At 37.6% G+C, this 12,279-nt stretch overlaps 1 protein-coding gene across 1 annotated transcript in view; it reads left to right on the top strand.

The window, feature by feature from the left end:
* The first annotated feature begins 8,119 nt into the window (after positions 1–8,119).
* LOC118246871 (acyl-CoA synthetase short-chain family member 3, mitochondrial-like) overlaps positions 8,120–12,279 on the top strand; it is a 52,050-nt gene continuing 47,890 nt past the window's right edge. Inside the window, 5 exon segments of the mRNA XM_035544350.1 lie at positions 8,120–8,137; positions 8,498–8,629; positions 8,896–9,036; positions 10,511–10,591; positions 10,681–10,776. Coding sequence (XP_035400243.1) covers positions 8,120–8,137; positions 8,498–8,629; positions 8,896–9,036; positions 10,511–10,591; positions 10,681–10,776 — 468 coding nt within the window.

Genomic DNA, 12,279 nt, shown 5'->3' on the forward strand with positions numbered 1-12,279 from the left:
GTTATGTAGCTCATATACTGGCACTGGGAATCTTCTATTACAAAATTACTAATTATGATCTTTAAATGATGCCTTTTCCATCCACAGGCAAACATTGCCTTTTTTCAGCATCAGTAATAATTATAAAAATAATAATGAATATGTTGTCCATTTGTTTTAATTATTTATTTCTTACTATCCTTACTATTACTTATATGGGATATAGAATTACTCATTAAATATTATTTTTGCTTCCTCTGGCCTTTTTGTCTACATGCTTAAGAGTCTCACAAGCAGCAAATATTAGGATTAGGTTTTTAAATTCTTTGAGATCAGTTGATATTTTCTCTGTTAAAATGAGTTTTCAGATTTTAATGTTTTCACAGTGGGAAGTGGAAAAAGGAATTTGCCTTTGGAAGCAGAGCTGTTATCCATACCTACAGTTATTTTCACTGATCTTATCTAGAAATGACTAAATGCCAGTGGTATGGCTATAAATTGTAGCTGTATAGATGTCCAAGCCGTGTTGATTTGTGTTGGTACTTGACAGCACATTGATAGATAATAATAGATCTAGAATTAAAAGATATTTTCTTGTGATAATCAATAATGTTTAATGTGAGAGGTCTGTTATGAATGAGTTGCATACATTAGTTTATGTGTGTTTGCATCTTGGTATGCTGATGACTTTGCCTTATAAACAGATTCTTTGTCTTGTGGCTGAAAATAACAGCAGGGATTTATGCATTGTTTATGGAATAGGGAAGCTGTTCTTACCTTCTGATGCAAGCACGCATGCCTGGGGCTCCTGTGTTTCCATTTGCTTAAATCCTCAGGCGGAGGTGTAGAAATATGCATGGTTTGATTGTGGATGAGCTGTGTATTTAATGCAAACACAACTCAGGTGCATCTGGAGCTCTTGGGTGTTGCTGTCTCATGTTGCAGGAAGTCTGGATGTGTGGTCCCACTGAAGAGAGAAGCGGTGAAGTAATGCCATGCCACTCTGCAGTGCACGCATGGGCTGGGTTCCAGGATTGGATGCTATTGCCCCTTGTTTTCTTGAGTGCGATCATAGAAGAAAGCACCTAAATGCCTGGAAATTACTGAAAGTAACATTGCCATTAGGATTTGAAATATTAAACTGGGATAAAGTAATTCTTTAAATAGAGAAAATGCAAATTTGATAAATAATATAAATGAAAGCAAAACATTTCATAGCTGATCTACCCTGCTGACTGATGCATCCTTGAAAAAGAAGGTCCTTCCCTCCTGTCCTATTTACACAAGAGTGGCATAGGCTGTTCCCGTTGCTTGCATTATTTGCTGGGTCACTGAGAACATCTCTTTTTGATTCAGAGGCTTGGAAGTGGTTATTTTCTGTTCTACAGGCAACATCCTCCTGCTGCTCTCAGAAGTTTGTCTCCCCTTTCCTTTCTCCTCAGTCTGATAGGAACCAAAGGTAAGAGTCTTTCACAAGTCTCAACTTTACTTAAAACCTAACCTATGTGATATAATGAATAAATAACGAATAACACAGTATAGGTAAGGTGTGACATACTCATATATGAGTAGATTCACATAGCACTGATAGTGAAAGAAATCAGAATCTCAAAATTTCTATTACTTACTGTGGTATTTTCTAGTGAATGGCAACCTGTCAAAGAAAAGTGTTTTACTAGTGTGGATAAGAAGAGTTCCCCTGCAAAACAGAGCAACTCCTTTACTCTGAACTTAGATTTATATGTGAATTTAGCTATCCCAAGAACTCCCCAGAGAATTTAACATTTTAGTCTTATCATTAGTGTAGGACTATGCAAACAAAGCACCAGCTCTTGTTACTTCTGGTTGGACTCTGTAACCCTGCTTGTGGAATTCTCCAGCTTGTGACTTCCTGGGATGTGTCTACTTCTGTCCTGTTTTGTAATAGCTTTTTAGTCTACTCTGTGTCTTCTCAGTCTACAGTTTTTCCTGTTAACCTATTAGCCAGTGTTTTGTACACAGTTACATGCAGTTGTACCTCTTTACTTATACTCACAGAATCACAGAACGCCTGAGGTTGGAAGGGACCTCTGGAGGTCATATCCAACTTTCCTGCTTAAGCAGGCCTCCTAGAGCAGGTTGCCTCTCTAAACTCTGATGTTTATTAAAAAAAATTAAATGAGGTTGGCAGGTTTAGATATTATCTGAGTGTCACACAACTGTCAGCATCTTGAACTCCAGAAGCCTCTGACAGGTAAGTTAATTTGTTTGCTCTTGAGGAATTAGTAATTTGATTTTCCTTCAGAAGATGCCATATTCCATGCTGCTACAAGTGCACAGCGCTTGTCACAGGTTTCCCAGTTCGCTTTCTAAAAGAACTTACTAGGCACCGTCCTGGTGTACTAATGAAATAGTACATTATCACAAAAGTAGTATTGACTATACACTCTTGAGCTAGTGAATATTTACCTCACAGTGATATGGATGACTGATATTGCTTCTGAGCCTCCGGATTTGTTTGCCATTTCTTTGCTCCCATACACAGTCTATCTTCAGGCTTTTACATACTAGAAATTTGAAAATGAGAGGAAAAATGTTTTCCTAAATCTAATTGTGCTTCTTTGAATTTGTACCTGCATTTGGCTCATGGTATAGGACTTCTTGTTGTAAGTTCTGGGAAGTTTACAGCACTGCACTGGAGAAAATTGGAAAACTTACTTCACATTGATTTGTGTTTCAAATGTAGGTAGAACAGAAGTTGTGTTATGAAATGCCTCGCGTATGCATATTTTAAAATATTAAAATTGAGAAATGTAAGTGAGCTGGCTAAAGGAATTTATGGTTAGAGTGGCATTTAAAAATTGCAAAACCTTGCTATTGATTTTTGCTATAATATTATAATAATAATAATAATTCGTGTCAATCCACTTTCATTTTATATAAAAAGATGTATTACAGTGTTTTAAAAAGTATAAATTGTCTCTTCAGATCCCTAAAGTTTGAATTTTATGAATATCTGTAAACTGAAAGCACTTCTTTTAAAAAGTTGAATTCATTTCCCCTTTCCTGCCACCCCCGTTTGGTGTCTTAACAAAGCAGAAGTTAATAGAAGAGCTGAAGCGCTTTGCTGGATTTATGAAAAGTAGCTTGAAGGAGACTAATGGCAGGTCCAGTTTTTCCACGTCTTTCTTCCCGCTCCCTGACTTTTTCAACAAGCTGTAAAAATTAATTTTAACTCATAGAAGTTTTTGATTAGGAGAAAAGTAATAGATTAGATTTTGATTAGAAAAAAATAAACTTTTAAAATGAAGGTTGTTACAATATGAATCATCCAGCATGTTTATTTTTAGACTATTTTGCAATTGCTAACTATTTAATCTCAGTAGAGTTTCTCTGAGGGACAAAAAGAGACAGCACTGTAATCATAGTCTTTTAGTCTTTGCTTCATGCATTGAAAGGAAAACAGAGAAAATTTAAGTTATTTACTCAAGGTCACATAGCAGATCTTTTTAATGGTTAACTATAGAAATACTACCTGCAGGCCATGGATTAAATCTTAATTTATGTTGCCTTTTTCTCCTTTAAAAGGCAAAGCTAAATATTTTGTTTTATTTTTTGATCCATCTGATGTACAACAAAAGTGTAAGAAAATAGGAGAGGCACATTATCAATCTAAATTTCAAGCCTTTCCCCAGTTATGCAATACTATAAAACTTCCCTGATAAGTGAATTGCACACTACTGGATTATCTTTAAGATATGAATATAAGTAGCTGTGATAGAAAGTGTTCTCCTGAACTCAGATATTAATTGAAGCAGTCTCAAAACCCGCCAGTATTTGTATTAGGCTTTTGTATGAATTAGGTACTGCAGTACAGGGCCTAATTTTGGAAAGATTGACTAGAAAGAGTTAAAGACATGAAATGGAAATCTGGCTTTGAGGTGTTTTTTCGGAAGAAAGGTCAAACTTCAAGTTTTGTCAGAAGAGCTAAATAACAGACACTTTCTAGTGACTATGAAAAGCTACATATACTTTAACAGCTTGCCTTAATTTAACATGAATATTAAATAGGACTGGGAATGCTGCAGAGTCCTGCAGCTGATAATTTCTACTCTTGTCAGGTATCGGCAGTGTTATAGACCTTCTGTGGTGAATTGTGATGAAGTGATACAGTGTATGAGAAGAGGCATTTCTTCTAATCTTTTATTTCATCTGAATTTGAGAATATGTAGTTTTCAATATCAAAACAGTAGATACTTTTGAAGAACATTAATTATATTTTGAGAAATTAACATGACATTTGTTTAAGCACTTTATCTTAATAAACTAGGAAAGCTGAGAAGGATGTTTTAAGAACAGTGCTTCTATGTTTATTTAATAAGGTAGTTGCTGTGCCTTTGACAAACAGATTTTTTTTTTTTGAATCACAAAAATTATATAGCAAGTCCAGAGGGCTTTTTAGACTTTAAGTCTTAACCCTGCAAAATAAATATGAGTAATAGAGTTTTTCGGACATGGTTTTTGAAAGCTCTTCAGGCTAAAGCAGAATTATGGTTTGCACATGAACAACAGTTCTTTGAAATGCAAAATATAAGAGATACCCAAGTTATTCAAAACTATCTTTTATTATCCTCCACTGAGGTCAGAAATATTGTATTCCTCACTTATTTACAGTTGACACAGTCAGGGATTTTAATAAGGCATCCTTGAAAAAATGAGTTAATATTTTGTAATAGTTTATTCTGAATAAGACATAGTTCCTGTGCACAGATGTGGCTATAAATGGTTACACCTACTTCTCGTCATAATGAGCACATACAGGACCATGGAGAGTGATCAGAAGCAGCCAGCATGGGTTTATGAAGGGCAGGTCCTGCCTGACTAACTTGGTCTCCTTCTAAGATACGGTGACCTGCTTAGTGGATGCGGGAAAGGCTATGGATGTTGTTTACCTTGATTTTAGTGAGGTGAGGCATTTGACACCATTTTTCATAGTATTCTCCCAGAGAAATGCAGCTCAGGTGTACAATTTGCTGGGTGAAGAATTTGCTGGAGAGTCATAGTGAATGGAGTTCTGTCCAGATGGCGGCTGGTCACCAGTGGAGTTCTCCAGGGCTCAGTACTGGGGCCAGTTTTGTTTAACATTTTTGTCAATGTGGATGAGGGAATTGAATGCATCCTCAGTAAGTCTGTAGATGACATCAAGTTAGGCAGGAGTGTTGATCTGCTTGAGGGTAGGAAGGCTCTGCAGAGGGATCTGGATAGGCTGGACCAATGGGCTGAGTCCAATCACAAGATATCCAACAAGGCTAAGTACTGGGTCCTGCACCTGGGTCATAACAACCCCATGCAGTGGTATAGGCTGGGGGAAGAGTGGCTAGGAAGTCGCCTGGCAGAAAAGGACCTGGGAGTGCTGTTTGACAGCCGGCTGAACATGAGCCACCAGTTAGCCCAGGTGTCCAAGAAGGCCAACAGCATCCTGGCCTGCATCAGAAATAGTATGGCCAGCAGGACTGGGGAAGAGATTTTTCCTTTGCACTTGGCACTGGTGCCACTACACCTCAAGTACTATGTTCAGTTCTGGGCCCCTCACTACAAGAACAACATTGAGGTGCTGGAGTGTGTGTAGAGAAGAGCAATGAAGCTGGTGAAGGGACTAGAAAACAAGGCTTATGAGGAGCAGCTGAGGGAACTGGGGAGTTTGGAGAAGAGGAGGCTTAGGGGAGACCTCATTGCTCTCTACAACTGCCTGAAAGGAGGTTGCAGTGAGGAGGGTGTCCATCTCTTTTCACAGATGACAAGTGGTAGAATGCGAGGAAACGGCCTCAAGTGGCATTAGGGGAGGTTTAGATTGGATATTAGGAAGAATTTTTTTATGGAGAGGGTGGTTATGTGTTGCAACGGGCTGCCCAGGGAAGTGGTGGAGTCCCAGTCCCTGAAGGTATTTAAGAGACATGGGGACGTGGCATTAAGGGGCATGGTTTAGTGATGGGACTCAGTAGGTCAGGTTGATGGTTGGTTGGACTTGGTGGTCTTGAAGGTCTTTTCCAGCCTAGATGGTTGTATGATTAAGACTGCAGGCTCAGCTGCTAAAACTTAATTGCCTTATAATATTTGCAGTTCTGTCCTGTCTTGAAGCACTATTTATTTTTGTAATATGTTTTTAGAAAAGTATTATAGATTAGAAGGCAGTATCTTGCTCTTTATTTTTTACTTGTATGGTATGATTCAAGTCTCTTTGTAGAGCAGTGTATAATACCTGATGGAAATAAATGTTCATGGCAGTCTGAAATGGACCATGTAACAACATAACCAGAGTGGTATCAGCAGGTGCAGCAGAGTTATATAATGGTTGTATGAGCACTGGATTTCTTTAAAATGTGTGTCACTTTTCTTAAGGAGGAGGGAGATGCAACGAAAGTGCAAGAAGTTTGAAGACAGGCTTGTGATCAGATGTGTGGCTGGGGCAAGAAATGGAAAGAGCTTTGTGTTGAATGGTTGGTTCAGTGCTTGAGTGCAGGATCTCTTTGTAAACGTCTTCATGATGGTACTGACATTTTGTGCTTGCCTGTTTTCAGTTTAGGCTTTCTGAAGCTTTCTGAGTTGGCCCACTAAAAGCATTTGTTGCTTCTTCTAAACCTTGCCTTGCATGCTGCTAGGCACTATGAAAGAATTTGTAGAAGGAGCCTTCACAGAAGAATAAAATTGTTGGTCTAGTACTATTGGACCTTGCTTTATCTCACTTCTACTTCTTCATTTTTTTTTTTTCTACAGCTCACTATCTCTGGCATTTCTTCACCAGCAAACCTCAGAACTTCTCTGCTTTTCCATCGTACTAGTTGTATTTCTATGTAATCTATCATGCAGGATCACATGGAGGCATGGAAAAGGTGGGAAACGGGTGTGTAAAAGCAATATGGGAGTGGAGGTGCAGGGAAAATAATATCAGTAGACAGAGACGTAAATCACTAGAAAACAACCAGTGATGAACCTTTGATTTGCACAGAGTGATCCATGATGCTTACAAGCATCGCTTGGGAAATACATCACCTTAGCCAATGTAGTACTGGCTCTATTTAGATTTCATTGCTGCTTACGAAGTAGTTGATGAGCAGAGGGGGCACAATTTACAAATGACTCTAAACCTGGCATTGACAAGTCGTTCATTGTAACAATTGAATACAAACATGTTAATAACATATTAATTATAACTAATTCCAGGGTAGCCTCACGATGAATTTTCAGTTTAACTGCATTGTATTGTATCATCTTTTTATCAAAATAGCTCCATCCCAAAAGGGAAAGATGACACATGCTGAAATTTTAAAGCTCATCAGAAACCTTTATTTTGAGTATAAGCTAATTAGCAAACTTCCCTGAATGGCAGATTTAGACAGGAAAAGTTTTGTTATTATTTGAAATAATCTTAAGAATAAATTTTAAGAAAACAGTCTGTGCTTTCTGTGTAAAGCTTAATGCAACCTTAACTGTGGCATTGCGGTTTGCACCTACCTAATGAGATTTATGCTAATGCATACATTTACTAAACTAGTTGGATCAGACTGAGGTACACAAGATAAATATACTTCTAAAACTCCAGAAGCAAGGAGATTGAAGGCTCATTCTTCTATAATTAAAATGTGTTCTAACATATAGTTTCTTTGGTGCTTTTTGTTTCCTGAAATACAAGAAATAAAAATACTTATCTTGGGACTTAAATCAAAATTGTTTGTATGCAGTGAAGTGACTTTTTTGCCTTAGGAAATCTTACATCAGCATCTTACTGAGGTTGATTTAATGAAAAATGTAATGGAAAAGCTGGAAATCTTCTAAATCCACATCTGGAGATAGAAATTATTAAAAAAAAAAAAAGCCAACAACAAAGCAGAACTACAGAAATTTGATTTTAACAGGATTTGCATCCTGAATCCTGCAGCCATCACTTGAAAGACTCTAGCTTAAATTCCCTCATGTGCTTTATGACTTTAGCTTATTCTTTTCTGGTATTTCTAGTTTCTTGTCATCTCTTGTGTGTTTTCTTTTTCCTCTTTCCCCCTCTTACCCTTCCGTGTCATTTAATTGCAGGCTGAGAAAGAGCCACCAAAGCGCTATAGCTAGTTGGGTTCAGACAGATAATTAGGAAGAAGGCTAACTAGGATAGATGGTTGTTGACATTGCGGTAGAGCTTTTCCTTTAGTGGAGGGCTACATGGAGATGGGGTTTTCTGTCTGATCAGTAAATTTTGTGCAATTTACAAGATCTTAATATTGTTGCTCAAATTTGGTTGAAAATGGTGAGGTGTGTCAGAGTTATTAGAGTACTGAAGAACAAAAAACAGATGCATGGAGAGCAAGATCACACAAGCTTTGTTTCCTTAGAAAACTGATCTAACCCCTTGTTCTAATTACACCAAGATAGATTTTCTATATTGAGTTCCATTAACCAACTAATTGCATGGAAAACATGTTATTAGGTTACATATACTTTATAAAAATATATTGCAAATGTATATATTAACAGTCTAACTTCTTCATTTTAGCCCAAACTTATTGTAACAGCAAGTTTTGGAGTTGAACCGAAAAGGTAAGTGGAATACATATCACTCCGAGAAGTTGCACTTGCAAGAGTACAGAACAAACCTGAGAAAGTTCTTTACAGGTGACCTAACTTGGTGAGTGTACAGTTGCAGTGCCTTACTGTTAACTTTCAGATATATATGTAGTCCGTGTTTCTTCTGTCTTCTACAAGTAAAATTTTTTTATGTATGTGTTCTAGTTTGGTTTTGTATTTTATGGGGAAAAGTTAAATGCATAATATTTACATAGTAAATAGAACTAATGCTACTGTACAGAAAATTGAATAGTATGTTTTTTTGACCCATTTACATTTTATTCCATCTGTTTGTCTTTGAACTTTTTTCTGTTTTTCGATGGGCAGGGACATGTTCCTCTTGCCCCAGGTCATGATCTTGACTGGGAAGAAGAGCTTTCAAAAGCACAATGTTATAAGTGTGTCTCTGTTCCTTCAGACCATCCGCTTTATATTCTGTATACTTCTGGAACAACAGGCTTCCCCAAGGTAAAGGACTATCTGTAGTCTAACTGTCTGTAACCTATTTGCAGTTCCACTTGAGGAAAATATTTAACTAAAAAGGTTGAAAATGTTTACCGGAGCTCACTGCTATAAATTATTAGCATTGCTAGATATGCTTTAATCTCATTTATTCATATTTTTCTACTTCAAAGTCCAGGAGAAAATTGTGTTTGTTTATTTAAATAGTAGTAATATAAAAATATACTTCATTTAACCCCAAATATTCATACAATAAAGCTTGTGAGGATAGCAGAAGGTCTTCCATCCATGAATATCTTCTGTACTTTAACTGTTTGAGATAAGCATAAGATACTCCTTTAATGGCAAGATTAGTTAATATATCACTTCTACGATAGCATTTATAGCTGAATAGTCTTTGCTTATTCGTTATTTACATATTAGCTAATCTTCTCATAGATGAGGTGTAATGGATGACATTACAGATTAAATGTAATTAGGCATCTTCTAAAGGCTTGCACTGCTGAACAGTTCGGAGACTATAAATCCCATGAAGATGAAAGTTAAGACTGAGTAAGACTGAAAATCAACATAGGGCATTCTTTGGAAATGTTTGCTTTCAAGTGTCAAGTAGTCTTAATGATCTGTTTTTTAAAGATCTTATTTTAAAAGCAAACTCTGTGTTTCCTTGGTTCTTACAATTCTTTTATGAAGAGTAGTTCAATCTGAACGTAGTTTACCAGCAGTGATCTCACTACCACAAATTCAGAGCCAGTATCACACTGATATGACTTAATTCTAAGTGATCATGCAAGTAAAATTGTTAAGTTGTGATACCTTCATAACAAAACTTCTGTTAATCTCAGAGTGGAGACTAAGTTAGAGACTGAGACTAACAAAGGCAAACAGCTTTCTGAAATTCACAAAGCATTAGTTAACCATTCTCTGTTGTGGCAATCTCCATTTTAATGAGCTAATGTGTCTCAATGGTCCCAGGTTCTTGGACAAGGTCTGAAATAATGCATGCAGAAAGAGAGAGTAATTCACCCCAGTTATTTTAGGTGTTGGCTATTCCACAGTTGCCCATTTTTCTCTATTGATACCGGGATTCCGGGAGACTAGACAGTAAGTGTAAAATATGACTAACTTTTAGATGGATAAAATGAGGTAAAGGTTTGATCTCTTATATTTTTGGCAGCATATGTTGACTAAATATTTGTATCTGATTTCAGTGAGACAACTTCAGTCTTTGTTAGTTGTCTTCAGAAAACTGTTGTCATAGGGCTTGGGTTTTTCTTTTTTTTTTCTTCCCAAAATTACTTCTTCAGTTGGAACATTAGCAGAAGCATATACTTGTAAGAAAGGATCCTTTTATTAAGTGAGGAGTATTGGAATTGGATAACTGTAAGTCTCTTACTGCTAAAAATTCAAAATTTCATTGAAGACAGGCATATTATTGCATCCTTTAAATGATGTTAAACATTCAAATTTTCTTGTTTAGGATTTTATCAGACCAACAGATGGCTATGCAGTAATGCTGAACTGGACAATCTCAGCTGTATATGGATTCAAACCTGGTGAGGTAATTCTGTATAAATGTCATGTAAATTTTTTGGAACTTGTCTTAAAAAAAACACCTAACAGTATTCTTATTTTTTTATTTCATTTTAGGTGTGCTGGGCAGCTTCTGATTTAGGCTGGGTAGTTGGCCATTCCTACATTTGCTATGGGCCTCTCCTTCATGGGAATCCTACAGTTTTGTATGAGGTAAATGCATACTATCAATTCCGACATTTCTGCAATAAGTGCAATGTGGAATTAGGGCACTGCTTTTTCTTTCAAATTTTTCTTCTCAGGTTGTTTCAAAGTAAAAATATTTTAATTGAGTTCATCAAACTTCCATTACTGGCTCATAGTACAAATCTAGTTTGTGAGCCACTTCGAATGACTTCATGGGCAGCCTAAGTAGCGCACAGAGAAGTTGTTTGCCCTCCTGTCTGACAACTGCAGTGAAGAGTAAAAGCTGAGTATGACAGATTCCAAAGCTGATTCTTGGATTAGCATCAAGGCAGAAGATGGTGCCTGAGCTGGAACTACAGCAGAGAGTCTGGGCTGTAAACTAGCATTTTCTGGCCTAGTTGTCACTACTGTTATTTTCGTAAGAGAGGAGACTGTGTCTCCATTGCTGTGTGAAAGAGTATAATAAAGGCATGTCCTGCTCTCCGTTGATGTGTTCCTGAAAGTACAGTGGTTAGTTGTACAAAGGCAGAGCAAAAGATAAATATAATAGGAATGTAATAAGGAATTAATGTAATAGGATGCATGCAGGGACTTGCACGCAATTTAAATACAGATGCCTGCCTGAGTAAGTGCATTTATTCCTTTCCTACATGTGTATTCAGTGAGGAATTGTGTTTAGGAGATTTCTGGTCCAGTCAGGGCACTGGTCCCAGAGCTGTGGAAAGGCAATGCAAGTCTGCCTGTGAGAGCTATAATGTCTTGAGATGATTCCCCAGGGGCAGTGGGCTGTGAAGCAATATCTGTGGGGCAGGAAGCTCCATCAGAGACCACCTGTCCTGACCCTCCTCTGCCTGTGTGCCAGGCACGGTCCTGGCAACTCCATAAGCCATGCATGTGGCATGCCTTGATAGCACGGCCCCTGCAGGTTTCTGCACAAAATTCCACTGCACTGTCTCTTCCTCTCCTCAAATGCAGTATACAAGGGACCTACCTAGTGGTTGTAGTGCTTGTGGTGGTACTGGTCCTTGTGGCCATGTTTCAGATCCTGTTCCTATCTTGCAGTTAGCTGCTTGTACAACAGATACCATTCAGGATGATTTCATTTCTTTGAAATGGAATGGGTAAGGTAGTGTTTTTTGAGAGTGTATCATTTATTTCTCCACCCAAAGTCACACTAGGAAAGTTCATAAAGGGAAGGGCACTGAGACCTGGGTTATGGCATAGTTGGATTTGCGAGGTTTACCCAAAACAAATGGATTGAATACAGCAAGGGTGTATGTGGAACACCAATGTGGAGGATGGGAAAACTGAGGACAGCGAGTAGTACTGGGAATCAGTTCCTTCTTAATCTTTGCACAGCATTTGCAAGAATAAAGATTTAGATGTCCTGTGGTAATACCCCCATTTGACTACATGCACACCTGAGTGCTCAGTGGGTAGAGAACTCCTTAGCAGAACAGAGTCCTGACAAAAATGCGTTGCTGGATGCCCCATGTATGACAAAGAGCAGAGAAATGAGCATACAGGTAT

This window comes from Cygnus atratus, chromosome 1, assembly GCF_013377495.2.
Source record: "Cygnus atratus isolate AKBS03 ecotype Queensland, Australia chromosome 1, CAtr_DNAZoo_HiC_assembly, whole genome shotgun sequence".
Classification (NCBI taxonomy): domain Eukaryota; kingdom Metazoa; phylum Chordata; class Aves; order Anseriformes; family Anatidae; genus Cygnus; species Cygnus atratus.